At 54.2% G+C, this 23,001-nt stretch overlaps 1 protein-coding gene across 1 annotated transcript in view; it reads right to left on the reverse strand.

Annotated features, from left to right (window-relative positions):
- The window catches only part of pfas (phosphoribosylformylglycinamidine synthase), a 308,371-nt gene that overhangs the window by 16,405 nt on the left and 268,965 nt on the right, over positions 1-23,001 (reverse strand). The window contains exons 18-24 of the mRNA XM_038812199.1: positions 16,677-16,857; positions 16,372-16,455; positions 15,651-15,806; positions 15,442-15,561; positions 15,189-15,334; positions 7,828-8,038; positions 6,492-6,583 (exon numbers count right to left, since the gene is read on the reverse strand). Coding sequence (XP_038668127.1) covers positions 6,492-6,583; positions 7,828-8,038; positions 15,189-15,334; positions 15,442-15,561; positions 15,651-15,806; positions 16,372-16,455; positions 16,677-16,857 — 990 coding nt within the window. The remainder of the gene's footprint in view (positions 1-6,491; positions 6,584-7,827; positions 8,039-15,188; positions 15,335-15,441; positions 15,562-15,650; positions 15,807-16,371; positions 16,456-16,676; positions 16,858-23,001) is intronic.

Consider the following 23,001-nt stretch of genomic DNA (forward strand, 5'->3'; position numbering starts at 1 on the left):
GAGCGACACTGGGAAAGACCTCCGGTGTGACACTGCGAGCGACACCGGGTAAGACCCCCGGCGTGACACTGGGAAAGACCCCCGGCGTAACACTGCGACCAACACTGGGAAAGACACCCGGTGTGACACTGCGAGTGACACTGGGAAAGACCCCCGGTGTGACACTGCTAGCGACACTAGGAAAGACCCCCGGTGTGACACTGCTAGCGGCACTGGGAAAGACCCCCGGTGTGACACTGCGAGCGACACTGGGAAAGTCCCCCGGCCTGACACTGCGAGCGACACTGGGAAAGACCCCCGGTGTGACAATGCGAGCGACACTGGGAAAACCCCCGGCGTGACAATGCGAGCGACACAGCGAAAGAACCCCGGTGTGACACTGCGAGTGACACTGGGAAAGACCCCCGGTGTGACACTGCGAGCAACACTGGGAAAGACCCCCGGCGTGACACTGCGAGCGACACTGGGAAAGACCCCCGGTGTGACACTGTGAGCGACACTGGGAAAGACCCCCGGTGTGACACTGCGAGCGACACTGGGAAAGTCCCCCGGTGTGACACTGCGAGCAACACTGGGAAAGACCTCCGGTGTGACACTGCGAGCGACACTGGGAAAGACCTCCGGTGTGACACTGCGAGCGACACTGTGAAAGTCCCCCGGCGTGACACTGCGAGTGACACTGGGAAAGACCCCCCGGTGTGACACTGCGAGTGACACTGGGAAAGACCCCCCGGTGTGACACTGCGAGCGACACTGGGAAAGATCCCCGGTGTGACACTGCGAGTGACACTGGGAAAGACCCCCGGTGTGACACTGCGAGAGACACTGGGAAAGTCCCCCGGTGTGACACTGCGAGCGACACTGGGAAAGACCCCCGGTGTGACACTGCGAGCGACACTGGGAAAGACCCCCGGTTTGACACTGCGAGCGACACTGGGAAAGACCCCCGGCGTGACACTGCGAGCGACACTGGGAAAGACCCCAGTGTGACACTGTGAGCGACACTGGGAAAGACCCCCGGTGTGACACTGCGAGCGACACTGGGAAAGAATCGCGCCGTGACACTGCGAGCGACACTGGGAAAGACCCCCGGCGTGACACTGGGAAAGACCCCCGGCGTAACACTGCGAGTGACACAGGAAAAGCCCCCGGTGTGACGCTGCGAGCGACACTGGGAAAGTCCCCCGGTGTGACGCTGCGAGCGACACTGGGAAAGACCCCCGGTGTGACGCTGCGAGCGACACTGGGAAAGTCCCCCGGCGTGACACTGTGAGCGACACTGGGAAAGTCCCCCGGCGTGACACTGTGAGCGACACTGGGAAGTCCCCCGGTGTGACACTGCGAGTGACACTTGGAAAGACCCCCGGTGTGACACTGCGAGTGACACTGGGAAAGACCCCCGGTGTGACACTGCGAGTGACACTGGGAAAGACCCCCCGACGTGACACTGCGAGTGACACTGGGAAAGACCCCCGGTGTGACACTGCGAGCAACACTGGGAAAGACCCCCGGCATGACACTGCGAGCGACACTGGGAAAGACCCCCCGGCGTGACACTGCGAGCGACACTGGGAAAGACCCCCGGTGTGACACTGCGAGTGACACTGGGAAAGACCCCCCGGTGTGACACTGCGAGCGACACTGGGAAAGACCCCGGCATGACATTGCGAGCGACACTGGGAATGACCCCCAGTGTGACACTGCGAGCAACACTGAGAAAGACCCCCGGCGTGACACTGCGAGCAACACTGAGAAAGACCCCCGGCGTGACACTGCGAGCGACACTGGGAAAGACCCCCGGTGTGACACTGCGAGCGACACTGGGAATGACCCCCAGTGTGACACTGCGAGCGACACTGAGAAAGACCCCCGGTGTGACACTGCGAGCGACACTGAGAAAGACCCCCGGTGTGACACTGCGAGCGACACTGGGAAAGACCCCCGGCGTGACATTGCGAGCGACACTGGGAATGACCCCCAGTGTGACACTGCGAGCGACACTGGGAAAGACCCCCGGTGTGACACTGCGAGCGACACTGAGAAAGACCCCCGGTGTGACACTGCGAGCGACACTGGGAAAGACCCCCGGTGTGACACTGCGAGCGACACTGGGAAAGACCCCCGGTGTGACACTGCGAGCGACACTGGGAAAGACCCCCGGCGTGACACTGCGAGCGACACTGGGAAAGACCCCCGGTGTGACACTGCGAGCGACACTGGGAAAGACCCCCGGCGTGACACTGCGAGCGACACTGGGAAAGACCCCGGTGTGACACTGTGAGCGACACTGGGAAAGACCCCCGGTGTGACACTGCGAGCGACACTGGGAAAGAATTGCGCCGTGACACTGCGAGCGACACTGGGAAAGACCCCCGGTGTGACACTGCGAGCGACACTGGGAAAGACCCCCGGTGTGACACTGCGAGCGACACTGGGAAAGACCCCCGGCGTGACACTGGGAAAGACCCCCGGTGTGACACTGCGAGTGACACTGGGAAAGACCTCCGCTGCGACACTGGGAAAGACCCCCGGTGCGACACTGTGAGAGACCCCCGGCGTGACACTGGGAAAGACCCCCGGCGTGACACTGGGACCAACACTAGGGAAGACCCCCGGTGTGACACTGCTAGCGACACTGGGAAAGACCCCCGGTGTGACACTGCGAGCGACACTGGGAAAGACCCTATGTGTGACACTGCGAGCGACACTGGGAAAGACCCCCGGTGTGACACTGCGAGCGATACTGGGAAAGACCCCCGGTGTGACACTGCGAGCGACACTGGGAAAGACCCCCGGTGTGACATTGCGAGCGATACTGGGAAAGACCCACGGTGTGACACTGCGAGCAACACTGGGAAAGACCCTCGGCGTGACACTGGGAAAGACCCCCGGCGTAACACTGCGAGCACCACTGGGAAAGACCCCCAGCGTGATACTGCGAGTGACACTGGGAAAGACCCCCGGTGTGACAGTGCTAGCGACACTGGGAAAAACCCCGGTGTGACACTGCGAGTGACACTGGGAAAGACCCCCGGTGTGACACTGTGAGCGACACTGGGAAAGACCCCCGGTGTGACACTGCGAGCGACACTGGGAAAGAATCGCGCCGTGACACTGCGAGTGACACTGGGAAAGACCTCTGGTGTGACACTGCGAGCGACACTGGGAAAGACCCCCGGCGTGACACTGGGAAAGACCCCCGGTGTGACACTGCAAGTGACACTGGGAAAGACCCCCGGTGTGACACTGCAAGTGACACTGGGAAAGGATCCGGCGTGACAGTGTGGAAAAACATTGGGAAAGACCCCCGGCATGACACTGCGAGCGACACTGGGCAAGACCCCTGCCGTGACACTGCGAGCGACACTGGGAAAGTCCCCCGGCATGACACTGCGAGTGACACTGGGAAAGACCCCCGGCGTGACACTGCGAGCGACACTGGGAAAGACCCCCGGTGTGACACTGCGAGCGACACTGGGAAAGTCCCCCGGTGTGACACTGTGAGCGACACTGGGAAAGTCCCCCGGCGTGACACTGTGAGCGACACTGGGAAAGACCCCCGGCGTGACACTGTGAGCGACACTGGGAAAGACCCCCGGCGTGACACTATGGAAAAACATTGGGAAAGACCCACGGTGTGACACTGCAAGTGACACTGGGAAAGGATCCGGCGTGACAGTGTGGAAAAACATTGGGAAAGGCCCAAGGTGTGACACTGCGAGTGGCACTGGGAAAGACCCCCGGCATGACACCGCGAACGACACTGGGCAAGACCCCCGCCGTGACACTGTGGTCGACACTGGGAAAGACCCCCGAGTGTGACACTATGAGCGACCCTGGGAAAGTCCCCCGGCGTGACACTGCGAGCGACACTGGGAAAGACCCCCGGCATGACACTGTGAGCGACACTGGGAAAGACCCCCGGTGTGACACTGCGAGCGACACTGGGAAAGACCCCCGGTGTGACACTGCGAGCGACACTGGGAAAGACCCCCGGCGTGACACTGGGAAAGACCCCCGGTGTGACACTGCGAGCGACACTGGGAAAGACCCCCGGTGTGACACTGTGAGCGACACTGGGAAAGACCCCCGGTGTGACACTGCGAGCGACACTGGGAAAGACCCCCGGTGTGACACTGCGAGCGACACTGGGAAAGACCCTCGGCGTGACACTGGGAAAGACCCCCGGTGTGACACTGCGAGTGACACTGGGAAAGACCCCCGGTGTGACACTGCGAGTGACACTGGGAAAGTCCCCCGGCGTGACACTGCGAGCGACACTGGGAAAGACCCCCGGTGTGACACTGCGAGCGACACTGGGAAAGACCCCCGGTGTGACACTGCGAGCGACACTGGGAAAGACCCCCGGTGTGACACTGCGAGCAACACTGGGAAAGACCCCCGGCGTGACACTGCGAGCGACACTGGGAAAGACCCCCGGTGTGACACTGTGAGCGACACTGGGAAAAACCCCCCGACGTGACACTGCGAGCGACACTGGGAAAGACCCCCGGTGTGACACTGCGAGCGACACTGGGAAAGTCCCCCGGTGTGACACTGCGAGCGACACAGGGAAAGTCCCCCGGTGTGACACTGCGAGCGACACTGGGAAAGACCCCCGCCGTGACACTGCGAGTGACACTGGGAAAGACCCCCGGTGTGACACTGCGAGCGACACTGGGAAAGACCCCCGGTGTGACACTGCGAGCGACACTGGGAAAGACCCCCGGCGTGACACTGCAAGTGACACTAGGAAAGACCCCCGGTGTGACACTGCGAGCGACACTGGGAAAGACCCCCGGCGTGACACTGGGAAAGACCCCCGGTGTGACACTGCGAGTGACACTGGGAAAGACCTCCGCTGCGACACTGGGAAAGACCCCCGGTGCGACACTGTGAGAGACCCCCGGCGTGACACTGGGAAAGACCCCCGGCGTGACACTGGGACCAACACTAGGAAAGACCCCCGGTGTGACACTGCTAGCGACACTGGGAAAGACCCCCGGTGTGACACTGCGAGCGACACTGGGAAAGACCCCCGGCATGACACTGTGAGCGACACTGAGCAAGCCCCCTGTTGTGACACTGCGAGCGACACTGGTGAAGACCCCCGGTGTGACACTGCGAGCGACACTGGGAAAGACCCCCGGCATGACACTGTGAGCGACACTGAGCAAGCCCCCTGTTGTGACACTGCGAGCGACACTGGTGAAGACCCCCGGTGTGACACTGCGAGCAACACTGGGAAAGACCCCCGGCGTGACACTGGGAAAGACCCCCGGCGTAACACTGCGAGCACCACTGGGAAAGACCCCCAGCGTGATACTGCGAGTGACACTGGGAAAGACCCCCGGTGTGACAGTGCTAGCGACACTGGGAAAAACCCCCGGTGTGACACTGCGAGCGACACTGGGAAAGACCCCCGGTGTGACACTGCGAGTGACACTGGGAAAGACCCCCGGTGTGACACTGCGAGCGACACTGGGAAAGACCCCCGGTGTGACACTGCGAGCGACACTGGGAAAGACCCCCGGCGTGACACTGTGAGCAACACTGGGAAAGACCCCCGGCGTGACACTGCGAGTGACACTGGGAAGACCCCCGGTGTGACACTGCGAGCGACACTGGGAAAGACCCCCGGTGTGACACTGCGAGCGATACTGGGAAAGACCCCCGGTGTGACACTGCGAGCAACACTGGGAAATACCCCCGGCATGACACTGCGAGCGACACTGGGAAAGACCCCCGGAGTGACACTGCGAGCAATACTGGGAAATACCCCCGGAGTGACACTGCGAGCGACACTGGGAAAGTCCCCCGGTGTGACACTGAGAGCGACACTGGGAAAGACCCCCGGTGTGACACTGCGAGCGACACTGGGAAAGACCCCGGTGTGACACTGCGAGCGACACTGGGAAAGACCCCCGGTGTGACACTGCGAGCGACACTGGGAAAGACCCCCGGTGTGACACTGCGAGCGACACTGGGAAAGACCCCCGGTGTGACACTGCGAGCGACACTGGGAAAGACCCCCGGTGTGACACTGCGAGCGACACTGGGAAAGACCCCCGGTGTGACACTGCGAGCGACACTGGGAAAGACCCCCGGTGTGACACTGCGAGCAACACTGGGAAAGACCCCCGACGTGACACTGCGAGCGACACTGGGAAGGACCCCCGGCGTGGCACTGCGAGCGACACTGGGAAAGACCCCCGGCGTGACACTGTGGCCGACGCCGGGAGGGATTCCTTATGTCACACAATGAGCAGCACTAGGTGCGATCTCTGCCGCGACACCGTGAGGGATCGCCAGCGCAGCACCAACACAGCCTCCACCCAATTCCCAGCACCCCCCCTTCCCCGCCTAGAGTCCATACTCTCCATCCAAGGGCTGGACAAAACATCCCCCTTCTCCTGCTCGAGGGCGAGAGACCCCCCAATGGCGAGACCTCTCCACTGAAATGATTCAGGTCTGATCTGTTTGCCTCTCACCTCGAATCCAGCCATGATAAGAGATGCCACCATCTCCCTGTCCCCGTTACTCCCCTCTTCTCTGATCACTGCTACTCGTGGCTCCGACAAACCTGCCAAAATATTAAAGCTGTTATCAGCACCCAGAGCCAGGTAAGACCAAGTGGAATAAATCAGTGATAGGTCAGTAACTCGCCAACAGGCTAAAAGAAGTATGTGTGTGTCGAGGGTGTGGGTGGTTGGTTGTGATCAAGGGTAGCGAAAATGATCACCCTGTATTGAGGGGGTAGTGCAATGGTTGGGCGTCACTTGGTTTGATCCAGGGTTTAAATAGGTATCGAACAGGGTTTGGAGAGGGTCCACACTCTATTGACTGAGGGTCATTGAGGGGTTACTCTTGGATTGGATTGGATTTGTTTATTGCCACTTGTACTGAGGTAGAGTGAAAAGTATTTTGGTTTATTGATCAGGGGTCACTGAGCAGGTTATGTCTTTGTCCTTAGATTGTGCAGGGGATCACACTTATAACTGATCTGTGGGTGGGTGTTTGTGATACATCCAAGGGTTCAAACGTTATTGACTAGTAGTTGTGAGAAGAGATCACTTGTCACTCTGCATTGACCAGGGTGAGGTGGTAGGAGGGAGTTCACAAAGGTGTCACCCAGGGATCATGGAGTCACTCTGCATTGACCAAGGGTCTTGGAGGGGTAACTTGATGTTGACAAGAGGTCGTGGAAGATCACCAAGGTCACTTTGTGTTGACAGGGATCATGGAGGGATCACTCAGCTTTAACCACAGGTCTTGGAGGGTCACTCATGTGTTGACCAGGAGTCATGGAGGGACCATTCAGTATTGACCAGGGGTCATGGAGAAATCACTCGGTATTGACCAGAGGTCATGCGGGGATCACTGGGTATTAACCAGACGGCTTAGGGGTCACTCGGCATTGACCAGGGGTCATGGAGGGGTAACTCAGTATTGATCAGGTGTCATTGCTTATTGACCAGGGATCTTGGGAGGGGTAACTCGGTATTGGCCAGGTGTCATTGCGTACTGACTAGGGGTCTTGGAGAAGTCGTTCTGTATTGACAAGAGGCCTTGGAATGGGTCATTCTGTATTGACAGGTGTCTTGGAAGGGATCACGGGTATTGACCAGGGGTTTTGGAGGGGGTCATTCTGAATTGGCCAGGGGTCTTTGGAGAAGGTCATTCTGTATTGACTGGGGTAATCGAGGAGTCATTGGATATTGGCCAGGGGTCTTAAAGGGGCATATTCTTCATTGACCAGGGGTCTTGGAGGGGATCATTTTGCATTGGTCAGGGTGTCACAGATTGTGGATTGTGAGACACACTCACCTAAGCCGGTTGATGGACTGGGCTGGTGTGCTGGTTGGAAGCTGAGCTTGTATTTGGGAGCAATGCGATGTTCCATAGCCCTTTCTTCTTCCTCCACACAGGTCCGATTAGATTGTAACCGCTCTAGCCGGAAACTTGTCTCCTCCCACCACGATCGGAGAGTGGCTGTTCTCTCCGAGAGAACCTCTTCCCCATTCACTTGTACCTTCACCTGGAAGAGTCACCATGATAAACACAGTCAATGAAGACTGGCAATGAATTCCTCCCTCTAATCCTTATTCTATTGTCAACATCTGTAGCTTGCTTGATATAAGTCAGGCAGTAACCATTTTCCATGTCTCCGCCCAGACAGTGACTATTGATTTGATATGGGAGGGGTTATTAAGGGGGGGGGGGTTATTGGGTTACGGGTATAGGGTGGATACTTGGGTTTGAGTAGGGTGATCATGGCTCGGCACAACATCGAGGGCCGAAGGGCCTGTTCTGTGATGTGCTGTTCTATGTTCTATGGGACAATAGAGGATAACATGGTCTCACCTCTTGTCCTCCAGATAGCACACAGTTACAGTATTAACAGTTAAACCAAGAGGCAGCGATATTGAGTGCTGCTGACCAGTATTCTGGGGACACTGATAAGTGGTTGCTCCCTGTGTTCTGGGGCCCCTGGTAAAGCAGTCACTGTCCTCAGGACTCTGATTTTGATTTGATTAAGGGCTGGTTCAGCACAGGGCTAAATCGCTGGCTTTGAAAGCAGACCAAGGCAGGCCAGCAGCACGGTTCAATTCCCATACTAGCCGGACATCCGGTTGCGGCTATGCCTGGGTAGGTCGCACGTTCGGCAGCTCTTGCCGAGAACGGACTTTTGGGCCCTTTTAAGGAGCCCCAGCGGCACTTGGTTGACGATCCCTGGTGTGGGAAGACAGCAGTAAGGTCCCCCCAGCACTGAGTGGAGTGGACCAGGAGCGGCACGGTCAAAAAAGGGGCATTAGAGAAGAGAGGAAAACGGACGCGAAAAAGCAAGATGGCGGCAGGCGGAGACCAGGCAGCGTGGGTTCAATGGTCGCGGGAGCAGCAAGAGTTTCTACGAAGCTGCTTTGCGGAATTGAAGGCAGAGATGTTGGCCCCTATGAAGGTGTCGAAGGCTGGCAGAGACCCAGAGGATGCAGGGGACAGCGATTAAAGAGGCGCAGTAGAAGGCCTCTGATAACGAGGACGAGATCCTGGGCTTGGCGGTGAAAGTGGAGGCGCACGAAGCGCTCCATAAAAAGTGGCAGGAGAAATTTGAGGATCTGGAGAACAGGTCGAGAAGGAAGAATTTGCGGATTCTGGGTCTCCCTGAAGGTGCAGAGGGGTCGGATGCTGGGGCGTTATGTAGTTACGATGCTGAGCACGCTGATGGGCGCGGGAGCCTCCCCGAGGCCCTTGGAGCTGGATGGGGCGCACAGAGTCCTGGCAAGGAGACCGAGGGCTAATGAGCCGCCCGAGCTGTGGTGGTGAGGTTTCATCATTTCACCGACAGGGAGTGTGGCTTGAGATGGACGAAGATGGAGCGGAGCAGCAGGTGGGAGAATGCTGGAATTCGCATTTACCAGGACTGGAGCGTAGAGCTAGCCAAGAAGAGGGCAGCATTCAGTCGGGCCAAGGCGGTTCTCCACGGAAAGGGGGTGAAGTTTGGGCTGTTGCAGCCCGCGCGACTGTGGGTCACATATCAGGACCGTCACCACTATTTTGATACGCCGGACAAGGCGTGGACCTTTATCAAAAATGAGAAGCTGGACACAAATTATTGGTCTGCAGCATGCTTTGGGGGATGTTGTGGAGTGGGAGAGGGTGATATTTGTGTTTCTTTTTGTTTTCTGTGTGGGCGCTGGTTTGACAGTGGTTGTTCCCCACATTCGGTGGGGGGAGAGGGGACCGGGGACCCTGGGCCTCTGGGGATTGGGGTGAGGTTGCAGAAGAATGGAGCTGCGCCATAGAGGGAGAGGTCGCCCGGACTGGGAGCGCGGGTTTTCTTTTCCTGCGGAGAGGGGTCGGTGTTGGATTGGAGTCCACATTGGTGGTTTGCAAGGGGTGTTGGGGGGGGAATGCAAGGGGGGTTAAGCATTGTCCTGTGGTTATTGCTTGGCCGGGGGAGGGTACTGGGTTGCTGCTGCACTGACCAAGGGGGAGCTGGAGATAATAGGGAGAGTCGGGGCGGGGAGCCTCCGCCTGGGGGGCTGGAAAGTGCGGGAGGTGTGTGCACGTGGCTGGCCCAAAAAAGGGCTAGTCGGTGGGGTGGTGGTGATCACGTGGGGTAACCCGATCCGGCTGATCACATGGAATGTGAGAGGCCTAAATGGGCCGGTCAAGAGCGCACTTAAAGGGACTGAAGGCAGAAAGCCACGCTACAGGAGACACACCTGAAAGTTGCAGATCAGACCAGGCTGAGGAAGGGATGGGTAGGGCAGGTCTTTCACTCCGGGTTGGACGCAAAGAACAGGGGGGTAGCAATTTTGGTGAGCAAGTGGGTGACTTTAGAACATAGAACAGTACAGCACAGAACAGGCCCTTCGGCCCTCAATGTTGTGCCGAGCCATGATCACCCTACTCAACCCACGTATCCACCCTATACCCGTAACCCAACAACCCCCCCCCCTTAACCTTACTTTTATTAGGACACTACGGGCAATTTCTCATGGCCAATCCACCGAACCCGCACACCTTTGGACTGTGGGAGGAAACCGGAGCACCCGGAGGAAACCCACTCACACAGGGGGAGGACGTGCAGACTCCACACAGACAGTGACCCAGCCGGGAATCGAACCTGGGACCCTGGAGCTGTGAAGCATTGATGCTAACCACCATGCTACCCTGCTGCCCCATTTCGAGGCGGTGGGCATCGTGGCGGATAAAGGGGGCTGGTATGTGATGGTGAGTGGTAGGCTGCAGGGGCCCGGGTGGCGCTGGTGAATGTATATGCCCCAAATTGGGACGATGCAGAGTTCATGAAGCGGATGCTAAGCCGGATCCCGGATTTGGAGGTGGGGAACCTAATTATGGGGGGGGGATTTCAACAGGGTACTGGATCCGGCAATGGATCGGTCTAGGTCTAGGTCGGGTAAGAGGCCAGCTGCGACCAAGGTCCTGAGGGGGTTTATGGATCAGATGGGGGGAGTGGATCCATGGAGGTTTGCTAGGCCAAGGCGAGGGAGTTTTCCTTCTTTTCCCACGTGCACAAGGCTTATTCACGGATATACTTTTTCGTGGTGAGCAGGGCACTGATCCCGAGAGTAGAGGGGACAGAGTATTCGGCCATCGCGATTTTGGATCACGTCCCGCATTGAGTGGAGCTGGAGTTGGGAGAAGAGAGGGGCCAGCGCCCGTTGTGGCACTTGGATGTGGAATTGTTCGCGGATGAGGAGGTCTGTGGGCGGATCCGGGGGTGTATGGAGGCCATTGACAACGGGGAGGTCTCGGTGAGTGTGGTGTGGGAGGCGCTCAAGGTGGTTAGAGGGGAGCTGATCTCCATCAGGGCTCACAGAGAGAAGAGGGAGAGGGATAGATTGGTAGGAGAGATACTTAGGGTGGATAGGAGATATGCGGAATTCCCCGATGAGGGGCTGCTGAAGGAGCGCTGGAACCTCCAAACGGAGTTTGACTTGTTGACGACGGGGAAAGCTGAGGCCCAGTGGAGGAAGATACAAGGAGCAGCGTATGAATCTGGGGAGAAGGTGAGTCAGATGCTGGCGCATCAGCTGCGGAGGAAGGAGGCGGCTAGGGAAATTGGGGGAATCAGGGACAAGGGAGGGAATACGGTACGGAATCCAGTCAGAATAAATGAGGTCTTTAGGGACTTTTATGGGAATTTCTACAAATCAGAGCCCCTGGAGGGGGTAGGTGAGGGGATGCGGCGATTCCTGGACCAATTGAGATTTCCGATGGTGGATGAGGAGGCCCCAATTGGGATGGACGAGCCTGTTAAGGGGTTGGGGAGTATGCAGGCGGGCAAGGCCCTGGGACCGGAAGGGTTCCCTCTTGAATTCTATACGACGTTTTCGGAACTGTTGGCTCCGTTGATGTTGAGAACTTTTAATGAGGCGAGGGAAAAAGGAAGTCTTCCCCCGCTGCACTGTGGCTCGTATAGGCTGATTTCACTCCTTAATGTGGATTCCAAGTTGTTGGTGAAGGTCCTGGCCACTAGGATTGAGGATTATGTCCCGGGTGTAATACATGATGATCAGACGGGATTTGTGAAGGGGGGGGGGGGGGGGGGGGGGGAGGGGGGAGGGAGAGAGGAGAGAGAGAGAGGGAGAGGGAGAGAGAGAGAGAGAGAGAGGGAGAGGGAGAGGAGAGGAGAGGAGAGAGAGAGAGAGAGAGAGAGAGAGAGAGAGAGAGAGAGAGAGAGAGGTGGCGGCGGCTATGGATGCGGAGAAGGCCTTTGACCGGGTGGAGTGGGAGTATCTGTGGGAGGTGCTGGGAAGGTTTGGGTTCGGGGAGGGGCTCATAGGGTGGGTTAAATTTATTATACCAGGCCCCGGTGGTGAGTGTATCGATGAAGCGGTTGAGGTCAGAGTACTTTAGACTATATCGTGGAATGAGGCAGGGTACACTTGGGGGGCTTCTGTCCCCCCTGCTGTTTGCTTTGGTAATTCAGCCATTGGCCATGGCGCTGAGGGAATCTAGAAGCTGGAGGGGTTTGGTCCGTTAGTGGGGGGAGGCACAGCATCTCACTATATGCGGATGATTTGCTTTTATATATTACCAACCCGGTGGAGGGGATGGGGAGGTTATGCAGACCCTCAGGGAGTTTGGAGACTTCTCGGGGTATAAGCTTAATGGGAAGAGCGAGCTCTTTGTGGTGCATGCGCGGGGTCAGGAAAAGAGGTTGGAGGAGCTGCTGCTCAAGATGGTGGAGAGGAGTTTTCGGTATTTGGGTATTCAAGTGGCCAAGAGTTGGGGGGCCTTGCATAAGCTCAATCTGGCACGGCTGGTGGACCAGATGGAGGAGGACTTTAGGAGGTGGGACACGCTACCACTCTCCCTAGCGGGTAGGGTGCAGTCTGTCAAGATGATGGTCCTCCCTAGATTCTTGTTCGTGTTTCAGTGCCTACCCATCCTCATCCCCAAGGCCTTTTTCAAGCAAGTCGGCAAGAGTATCATGGGATTTATGTGGGCCAATAAGACCCCGAGGGTTAAGTTAAGTGACTATTCTTGGAGCGCAGTGGGGGGGGGGGCGGCGCTGCTGAATCTGTGTAGCTACTACTGGGCAGCAAATGTGTCGATGATTTGGAAGTGGATGATGGAGGGAGAGGGGGCGGCATGGAAAAGACTAGAGGCGGCGTTTTGTGTAGCTACTTATCTGGGGGCACTGGTGATGGCACCGCTACCGATTCTGCCGACGCGGTATACCATGAGCCTGGTGGTGACGGTGACGCTGAAGATTTGGGGGCAATGGAGGCGGCACAGGGGGGGGGGGGGGGGAGACGAGGGCCTCAGTCTGGTCCCCGATACGGAATAACCATAGATTTGCTCCGGGCAGGATAGATGGTGGGTTTCGAAGCTGGCACCGGGCGGGAATTAGAAGGCTGGGAGATCTATTAATTGACGGGACTTTTGCCACTTTAAAGGCGCTGGAGGAGAAATTTGGGTTAGCCCCGAGAAATGCACGTTCGGGCGTTTGTTCGGAAGCAGGTAGGAGAGTTCCTGTCGCTGCCTGCCCGAAGGATAAAGGACAGGGTGATTTCAGGTGTGTGAAGTGGAGAGGGTAAGGTCTCGGAGATATACTTGGAGCTGCAGGAGGCGGAGGAAGCTTCGGTGGAGGAGCTGAAGGGTAAATGGGAGGAGGATCTGGATGAGGAGGAGCTGGATGAGGGCCTGTGGGCTGACGCCATGGGCAGGGTCAATTCCTCCTCATCTTGCGCCAGGCTCAGCCTGATCCAGTTTAAAGTGGTATCCAGGGCGCATATGACAGGGGCGAGGATGAGTAAACTTTTTGGAGTGGAGGACAGGTGTGTGAGGTGTTCGGGGAGCCCAGCAAACCATGCCCATATGTTCTGGGCGTGCCCGACGCTTGCGGAGTTTTGGAAGGGCTTCGCAAAGGTTATGTCCAAGGTCTTGGCTACTCGGGCAAACCGAGTTGGGGGATAGCAATATTTGGGGTATCGGAGGATCCGGGAGTGCAGGAGTCGATAGAGGCCGGAGTTCTGGCCTTGGCCTCCTTGGTAGCCCGGAGAAGGCTCTTGTTAATGTGGAGGGACTCGAAGCCCCCAAGTGTAGAGGCTTGGGTCAATGACATGGCGGGGTTTCTTAGGTTGGAGAAGATAAAGTTTGCCTTGTGAGGGTCTCTGCAGGGGTTCTCCGGGCGGTGGCAACCGTTCCTTGACTTTCTCGCGGAACGTTAGGTGGAGGTCAACAGCAGCAGCAACCCAGTAGAGGGGGAGGGGCTGATTTATTTTCCTTTTTGAAAGGGGCGCTGGCCCTATTTTGTTTTGAGTTGGGTGTTAATTGGTTAAACTGTTTATCGTTTAGAGAGTTAAGTTGTTCTGTTCGTTGGCATGTTGCCCCTTTTTCTTTGTATTATTTTCCTTTTTGGAGTGTTTTGTAAAACTTATTGAAAAACTTTGAATAAATACATTTTTTTTTTAAAAATTCCCGTACCAGCCTCCCCGAACAGGCGCCGGAACGTGGCAACTAGGGGCTTTTCACAGTAACTTCAGTTGAAGCCTACTTGTGACAATAAGCGATTTTCATTTCATTTAATTTTCGATTTAATTTATTGTCACAGGCACCGGAGTATAGTGAAAAGTATTTTTCTGCAGCCAAGGGAATGTACACAGTACATATATAGTGGACAAAAAAGAATAACCGGCAGAGCACATTACAAATTGTACATTGACAAACAGTGATTGGCTACACTGTGGAACAAGGGGCTAAACAAACCAAATACATGCGCAAGAGCAGCATAGGGTGTCGTGAATAGTGTTCTTACAGGCAACAGATCAGTCCTAGGGAGAGTCGTTGAGGAGTGTGGGAAAGAAGCTGTTCCTATATCTGGATGTACGGGTCTTCAGACTTCTGCCTGATGGAAGGGTCTGGAAGAAGGCAATGCCTGGGTGGGAGGGGTCTCTGATAAGGCTGTCTGCCTTCCTGAGGCAGCGGGAGGTGCAGACAGAATCAATGTGCGGGTGGCAAGCTTGTGTGATGCGTTGGGCTGAGTTCACCACACTCTGCAGTTTCTTGCGATCTTGGGCCAAGCAGCTACCATACCAAGCTGTAATGCAGCTCGATAGGACGTTCTCTATGGCACATCTGTAGAATGATGAGCGGTCACTCCCCACAATTTGTGGTCTTTGATAATGGTCCCTGTCAAAGCAGTCACTCACCATGCTCTGGGGCCCCTGGCCAGTAGTTGATCCAATTCTCCAGCACTGAAGGCCACTTGCTCTGTACCGAGCCTGCACTTTGTCCACAGTTGTTTCTGGAACCTCCAGCACCAAACCCAGCTCTTCCGAGAACAGGAGTTCGATCACTGCAAAAGTCAGGAACTGAGAGTCAGTGGTTTAGTGGGAGGAACCAGGCATCAGGATAGTTTAGGGGACGGGGAACTCAGATTACTCTGATACTTGTGTCACTCACCACCAGTGTCGCTGTCTGAAATATTGAGCTCCATCCCACAGTTTCCAGCGATGGCCATTTCAAGCAGACAGGTGAGCAGACCCCCATCACTGACATCATGACCAGCAGACAGGGAACGTTCTACCCCGGTAGGAAAACAGAATGATTGAAAAACAATGATCTGGAAACGGTGGCAAAATCCCGCTGGTATTCCAAATTTGAGGACTTACCCTTGAGGAGTTGCTGAGTGACAGTGAAGCAGGAAGCCAGCTGTTGTGGACTGTCCATATCTGGGCACTCATTACCAATCTGTGAGTAACACTGAGCCAAGGCACCACCTCCCATCCGATGCTGACCCGGAGTAACTGGTACATATAGGAGCACACCTGAAACAAAGATACAGATCAACACCAATCTAGGGGAACACTCTGGAAGTCCCATTCTTGTCCATCATCACCCTATTGGGGTTCAAGCATCGTTATCGCATGCAGGGTGCTCAACCCCAGACCTGAGTGATCTATACCCAGACGCCATTCAAGACATCTACCCATATGGCATATAGCCCATGCCCTGATACCTTGCCTGTGCCCCCCTGTACAACAGCCCATGACTCATGTAGACCAGTGCACCAGCCCAGGACCTGAGACCTGACCCTCTGTACTCATGCCCCTGGCACTATGGCCCCATCTCTACAATTCCCTACTCCAGGCCCAGCCTCTTGTATTCTTAATCCGCAGCTCTACCCCCTTTCCCACTATCTTGGTGCCTGAACAGTCCCACATTCTGCACCTCCTGCCGCAGGTACCACAATCCGTCCACTGTATTCTCGTCCTGCGACTCTGCCTTCTGTTGGCTTGTCTTGGTTTCTCCCCAACCCCACTTCCTGAACCGTGTACTCCCACTCTGGACCCAGTGACCCTGCTGTGCACCGTTATACACCAGAAGCTGTACCTTGTCCATGGGGATTTTTCAGGTCAGGGGTCACAGTACAGGTGATGTCAGGACATACGGCGTAAACTGAGATCACAAGTGAGCCTGAAAATCATGAGAGAAAAGAGCATTAGTCGGAGAAACTGAATAAGGAGGTTAAATACCTTCATGGACAATGCTGAAGCTGAAGGGATAAAAGTATAGAGTCAAATGAATAGATGAAATAAGAGGGACAAAGAGTAGCAAGGAAATCCAGATGTGTAAAAAGCTGGAACAGGCACGAGGGGCCAATTGAAATTGGTCATGTCTTGTTTTCGTCCCCTTACCTGGGGCCTTCACCGTCTCCTGTCCCACACGAGCAGCCATACTTAGAGAATCCTTCCCACCATCTACTGCAATTCCAAGTTCAGACAATGTGAGGCACATAGCCTGGCAGGCGTCATATAGAGCTGCCCCCTCACCTGGCAACTTAGCCGGCCACATCCAGTTAGCGCTACACTTGACATCCTGACACAGAGAAAACAAATACCATCGGTAAATAAACACTGTGCATCAGGGAATGACCAACTGGGAGAACGTGTGGACAATTAAGAATTTGTGTTTACAGAGAGTAGACCCTCGGATTGTTCACAGCAAGAGGGGTCGAGGTCCCTGTCACGGGTGGCTGCGGGTTCAGGGACATTTATGGCAAGGTAGGGGTTTGCATAATACGGGAGGGTCCACAAAGGTTTGTGTATGGCAGAAGGATCTGCTGGAGCGGGAGCTTGCGTACCATAAGACAATAAGCTACAGGTTAGAATTGGCCATTCAGCCCATTGCGTCTGCTCTTTCATTCAATGAGACCATAATCGATCTGATGATAATCCTCAACAGCACTTTCCCACCTTATCCCCATAACCCTTGATTCCCTTACTGATAAAAAATCTGTCTATCTCAGTCTTGAACATACTTAACGACCCAGCCTCGGTAAAAAATTCCACAGATTTGCTACCCTCGGAGAGAAGAAATTCCTCTTCATCTCTGTAGGTAACCCCACTGGTCCTAGACTCTCCCACAACGGAAAACATCTTCTCAGCATTTACGCTGTCAAGCCCCCTTAGAATCCGATACATCTCAATACGGTCACCTCTCATTCTTCTAAACTCCAGTGAATACAGATCCAACCTACGCAACCTCTCCACATAAGAAAATCACCAAATACCAGGGATGAACCAAAGCGATCCTTCTCTGGACTGCCACCAATGTCAGTGTATCTTTCCTTGGATAAGGGGACCAAAACTGTTTACAGTATTCCAGGTGTGGTCTAACTCGTGCCTCGTCTGACTGCCTGGGTCGCATCCACTTTCTCTTTAAAGGCAGATGCAAAGTACTCGATTAATATCTCCGCTATTTCTCTTGTCTCCATGTGAAAATCCCCTTTTTTTAAAATCGCTAATCAGCTTCACTCTTTCTTTTGCCACCCTTTTATTATTTACCTGATAGAAGCCTTGGATTTACCTTTATTTTAGTTGCCAGTCAAGGGCATTCAGTCTCTGATCTTTGGGTAAGCGTTCTCCAGAACGCATGATAACGCAGAATCGCCGAGCAGAAACGGATAGCTAAGTTCCGCACACATGAGTACGGCCTCAACCGGGACCTTGGATTCATGTTGCATTACATTCACACACCTCCCTCCCACCCCCCCAACCATCTGGCCTGAACTTATGAAATCCTACCAACTGTCCTGGCTGGAGACAATTCACACCTCTTTACAACCCTGGTAATTATAGACCTGTGAGCCTTACTTCGGTTGTGGGTAAAATGTTGGAAAAGGTTATAAGAGATAGGGTTTATAATCATCTTGAAAAGAACAAGTTGATTAGCGATACTCAACATGGTTTTGTGAAGGGTAGGTCATGTCTCACAAACCTTATTGAGTTTTTTGAGAAGGTGACCAAACAGGTGGATCAGGGTAAAGCTGTTGATGTGGTGTATATGGATTTCAGTAAGGCATTTGATAAGGTTCCCCACGGTAGGCTATTGCAGAAAATAAGGAAGTATGGAATTGAAGGTGATTTAGCGGTTTGGATCAGTAATTGGCTAGCTGAAAGAAGACAGAGGTGGTGGTTGATGGCAAATGTTCATCCTGGAGTTCAGTTACTAGTGGTGTACCGCAAGGATCTGTTTTGGGGCCACTGCTGTTTGTCATTTTTATAAATGACCTGGAAGAGGGTGTAGAAGGATGGGTTAGTAAATTTGCAGATGACACGAAGGTCGGTGGAGTTGTGGATAGTGCTGAAGGATGTTATAGGATACAGAGGGACATAGATAAGCTGCAGAGCTGGGCTGAGAGGTGGCAGATGGAGTTTAATGTGGAAAAGTGTGAGGTGGTTCACTTTGGAAGGAGTAACAGGAAGGCAGAGTACTGGGCTAATGGCAAGATTCTTGGTAGTGTAGATGAACAGAGAGATCTCGGCATCCAGGTACATAAATCCCTGAAAGTTGCCACCCAGGTTAATAGGGCTGTTAAGAAGGCATATGGTGTGCTAGCCTTTATAAGCAGGGGGATTGAGTTTCGGAACCACAAGGTCATGCTGCAGCTGTACATAACTCTGGTGCGGCCACACCTGGAGTACTGCGTGCAGTTCTGGTCACCACATTATAGGAAGGATGTGGAAGCTTTGGAAAGGGTTCAGAGGAGATTTACTAGGATGTTGCCTGGTATGGAGGGAAGGTCTTACGAGGAAAGGCTCAGGGAATTGAGGTTGTTTTCGTTAGAGAGGAGAAGGCTGAGAGGTGACTTAATAGAGACATATAAGATAGTCAGAGGGTTAGATAGGGTGGACAGTGAGAGTCTTTTTCCTTGGATGGTGATGACCAACACAAGGGGACATAGCTTTAAATTGAGGGGTGTTAGATATAGGACAGATGTCAGAGGCAGTTTCTTTACTCAGAGAGTAGTAGGGGTGTGGAACGCCCTGCCTGCAATAGTAGTAGACTCGCCAACTTTAAGGGCATTTAAGTGGTCACTGGATAGACATATGGATGAAAATGGAATAGTGTTGGTCAGATAGGCTTCAGATGGTTTCACAGGTCGGCGCAACATCGAGGGCCGAAGGGCCCGTACTGCGCTGTAGTGTTCTATGTTCTATCTGTGATTAACCCTCTCACCAGTCGCTCTCTCTGGACCTGTAAAGACTTAATTACCTGCAAAGAATTGCATTCAAAGCATCGTCTTGCATCACTGACTTTGTCTATATGTGTGTTTTGTTACCTACCTCATCATTCACCGGAGGAAGAAGCTACGCTCCAAAAGCTAGTGATTCAAAACAAACCTGTTGGACTTTAAGGCAGTGTGGCTTTGTGGTCATGCCTAACAGAATTGATTGAAGATTTTGAACATGTGACCAGGTGTGTAGATGAGGGTAGTGCAGTTGATGTAGTTTACATGGATATCAGCAAAGCCTTTGACAAGGTCCCACATGGGAGACTTAGGAACAAGGCAAAAAGCACACAATAATAATAATAATTTTTTATTGTCATAAGTAGGCTTACATTAACACTCCAATTAAGTTACTGTGAAAAGCCCCTAGTTGCCACATTCCGACACCTATTAGGGTACACAAGATACACATGGGATAAAGGGTAACTTGATGCGGTGGATTCAAAATTGGCTTAGCTGTAGGAGACAGAGGGCTATGACAGACGGCTGCTTTAGTGACTGGAATCCAATGTCCAGTGGTGTACCACTGTGACCTGTGCTGGGTCCCCTGTTGTTTGTCATTTATATAACAACATAGATGACTATGTCGGGGGTAGGATCAGTAAGTTTGTAGATGTCACAAAGATTGGCCGGGTGGTTAACAGTGAGGTTGAGTGTCTTGGGTTACAGGAAGATATAGATGGGATTGTCAAATGGGCAGAAAAGTGGCAAAATGGAAGTTTGTGACTAGTGATGTTCCATAGGGATCTGTGCTGGGGCCTATGTTGTTTGTAGTATACAAAACGATTTGGAGGAAAATATAGCTGGTCTGATTCGTACGCCCGCGGATGACACCAGGCTAAGTGGAGTGGCAGATAGTGTTGAGGATTGTCACAGGATACAGCAGGACATAAGATAGGTTGGAGACTTGGGCAGAGAAATGACAAATAGAGTTTAATTTAGACAAGTGTGAGGTAATGCATTTTGGTATTACAGTAGTCCCCCGTTATACCGCGCTCCGCCATACGTTCGCGATATACCGCGGGGGGGCTTATGGACCCCAACTGTCAGTTGTGTCAATTTCAGCGGCCGGCTCACTTTGATCCGGAGAGGGAAGCTGCTCTCTCACTGAAACAATCAGCCGGCCGCTGAAATTGACACTGCCGGCTGCTCTCTCCCTCCAATCCAACTTTTAAGTTTTAATGTTTCTGATTGGAGGGAGAGAGCAGCCGGCAGTGTCAATTTCAGCGGCCGGCTGATTGTTTCAGTGAGAGAGCAGCTTCCCTCTCCGGATCAAAGTGAGCCGGCCGCTGAAATTGACACTGCCGGCTGATTGGAGGGAGAGAGCAGAGAACACAGGAGGAGGTCATACGGGCCTCTGCAAGACCAGCATGGTCTCACATCGCCCCTCCCCTCTGTAGCTGGGGTTCAGGCTGTGGCTGCTGGGGTACTGTGGCTGCTGAGGTACAGGCTGTGGCTGCTGGGGTACAGGCTGTGGCTGCTGGGGTACTGATTGGAGGGAGAGAGCAGCCGGCAGTGTCAACTTCAGCGGCCGGCTGATTGTTTCAGTGAGAGAGCAGCTTCCCTCTCCGGATCAAAGTGAGCCGGCCGCTGAAATTGACACTGTTTTAATTAGATCCACAATGGGGGTTTTAAATTTATTTAAAAAGCTATGCTAGCGCTTCCCATTGTGAGTCTACGGGGGTCTGACCTCTCCCCCCGCCCCCCGTCGACTCACAAGGGGAAGCGCTAGCATAGATTTTTAAATAGATTTAAAACCCCCATCGTGAATATCCGCGGCTCGGATGCAACGCGGGTGGCTGTCTTGGACCCCAACACCCGCGTTATAAAGGGGGACTACTGTACTAACGTAGAGGGGAAATATACCATAAATGGCAAAACTCTTAGGATATAGAAAGTCAGAGAGATCTGGGCATGCAGGTCCACAGATCTTTGAAAGTGGCAACATAAGTGGACAAGGTAGTCAAGAAAGCATACGGAATGCTTGCCTTCAATGGACGGGGCACCGAGTATAAAAACTGGCAAGTCATACTGCAGTTGTATAGAACCTTGGTAAGGCCACACTTGGAATATTGCGCACAATTCTGGTTGCCACGCTACCAGAAGAATGTGGAGGCTTTGGAGAGGGTGCAGAGGAGGCTTACCAGTATGTTGCCTGGTCTGGAGGGTGTTAGCTATGCAGAGAGGCTGAATATACTCGGACTGTTTTCATTAGAACAACGAAGATTGAGGTCTGACAGGTCTACAAGATTATGAGGGGCATGTATAGAGTGGATAGGCAGGCACTCTTTCCCATTGGAAGGGGTCACTCACTAGGGGGCACAGGTTTAAGGCCCGTGGGGCAACGTTTAGAGGAGATGTGCGAGGTTTTGTTTTACACAGAGGGTGGTGAGTGCCTGAAACGCATTACCACGGGAGGTTAATGTGGAAGCCGATACATTAACGGCATTCAAAAGGTATCTTGACAAACACATGGATAGGATGAGTATAGAGGGATACAAGGAAGTGCTGAGGGTTCTGGTGGTAGCATGACCAGTACAGTCTTGGAGGGCCGAAGGGCCTGTTCCTGTGCTGTATTGTTCTTTGTTCTAACTCTGAAAAGTGTGAGGTGATACACCTTGAAAGGATTATGTGACAAGGAAGTATTTATGAATGGCATGAAACGACTTCCGGTTGCGGCTATGCGGAGGTAAGTCGCACGTTCGGCAGTTCCCGCTAGGAACGGACTTTTGGGCTCTTTTTAGGGCAGCCAACGGTACTTTTTCGATGTTTCCCGGTGTGGGAAGGAGACAGCAACATCCCCCCAACAGTGTATGGCTTGGACCAGGAGTGGGGCGAGTAACAAAGTGGTAGCAAAGCCAAAGAAGGTGCGAGGGAAGAAGAAAAAGATGGCGGCGGGCGGAGACCAGGCGGCGTGGATGCAGTGGGCGCAAGAGCAGCAGGAGGTTCTCCAGCGCTGCTTTAGGGAGCTCAAAGCGGACCTGCTGGAGCCGATGAAGGCTTCAATTGACAAGCTGCTGGAGACCCAGACGGCCCAGGGGTGGCGATCCCAGGGGTCCGGTAAAAGGTCTCCGAAAACGAGGACGAGATCCTGGGCCTAGCGGTGAAGGTGGAGACGCATAATACGCTCCATAAAAAATGGCAGGAGAGGTTCGAGGAGATGGAGAACCGGTCGAGGCGGAAGAATCTGCGGATCCTGGGCCTCCCGGAAGGGCTGGAGAGGTCGGACGTGGGGGCCTACGTGGTCACCATGTTGAATTTGCTGTTGGGAGCAGGGTCCTTTCAGGGGCCCCTGGAGCTGGAGGGGGCCCACAGAGTATTGGCGAAGAGGCCCAAGCCTAACGAGCCGCCGCAGGCGGTGCTGGTGCGGTTCCACCGGTTTGCTGACCGGGAGTGCGTGCTCATGGGCCAAGAAGGAGCGGAGCAGCAGGTGGGAGAACGCGGAGGTT

This window comes from Scyliorhinus canicula, chromosome 11 (genome assembly GCF_902713615.1).
Source record: "Scyliorhinus canicula chromosome 11, sScyCan1.1, whole genome shotgun sequence".
Lineage (NCBI taxonomy): Eukaryota > Metazoa > Chordata > Chondrichthyes > Carcharhiniformes > Scyliorhinidae > Scyliorhinus > Scyliorhinus canicula.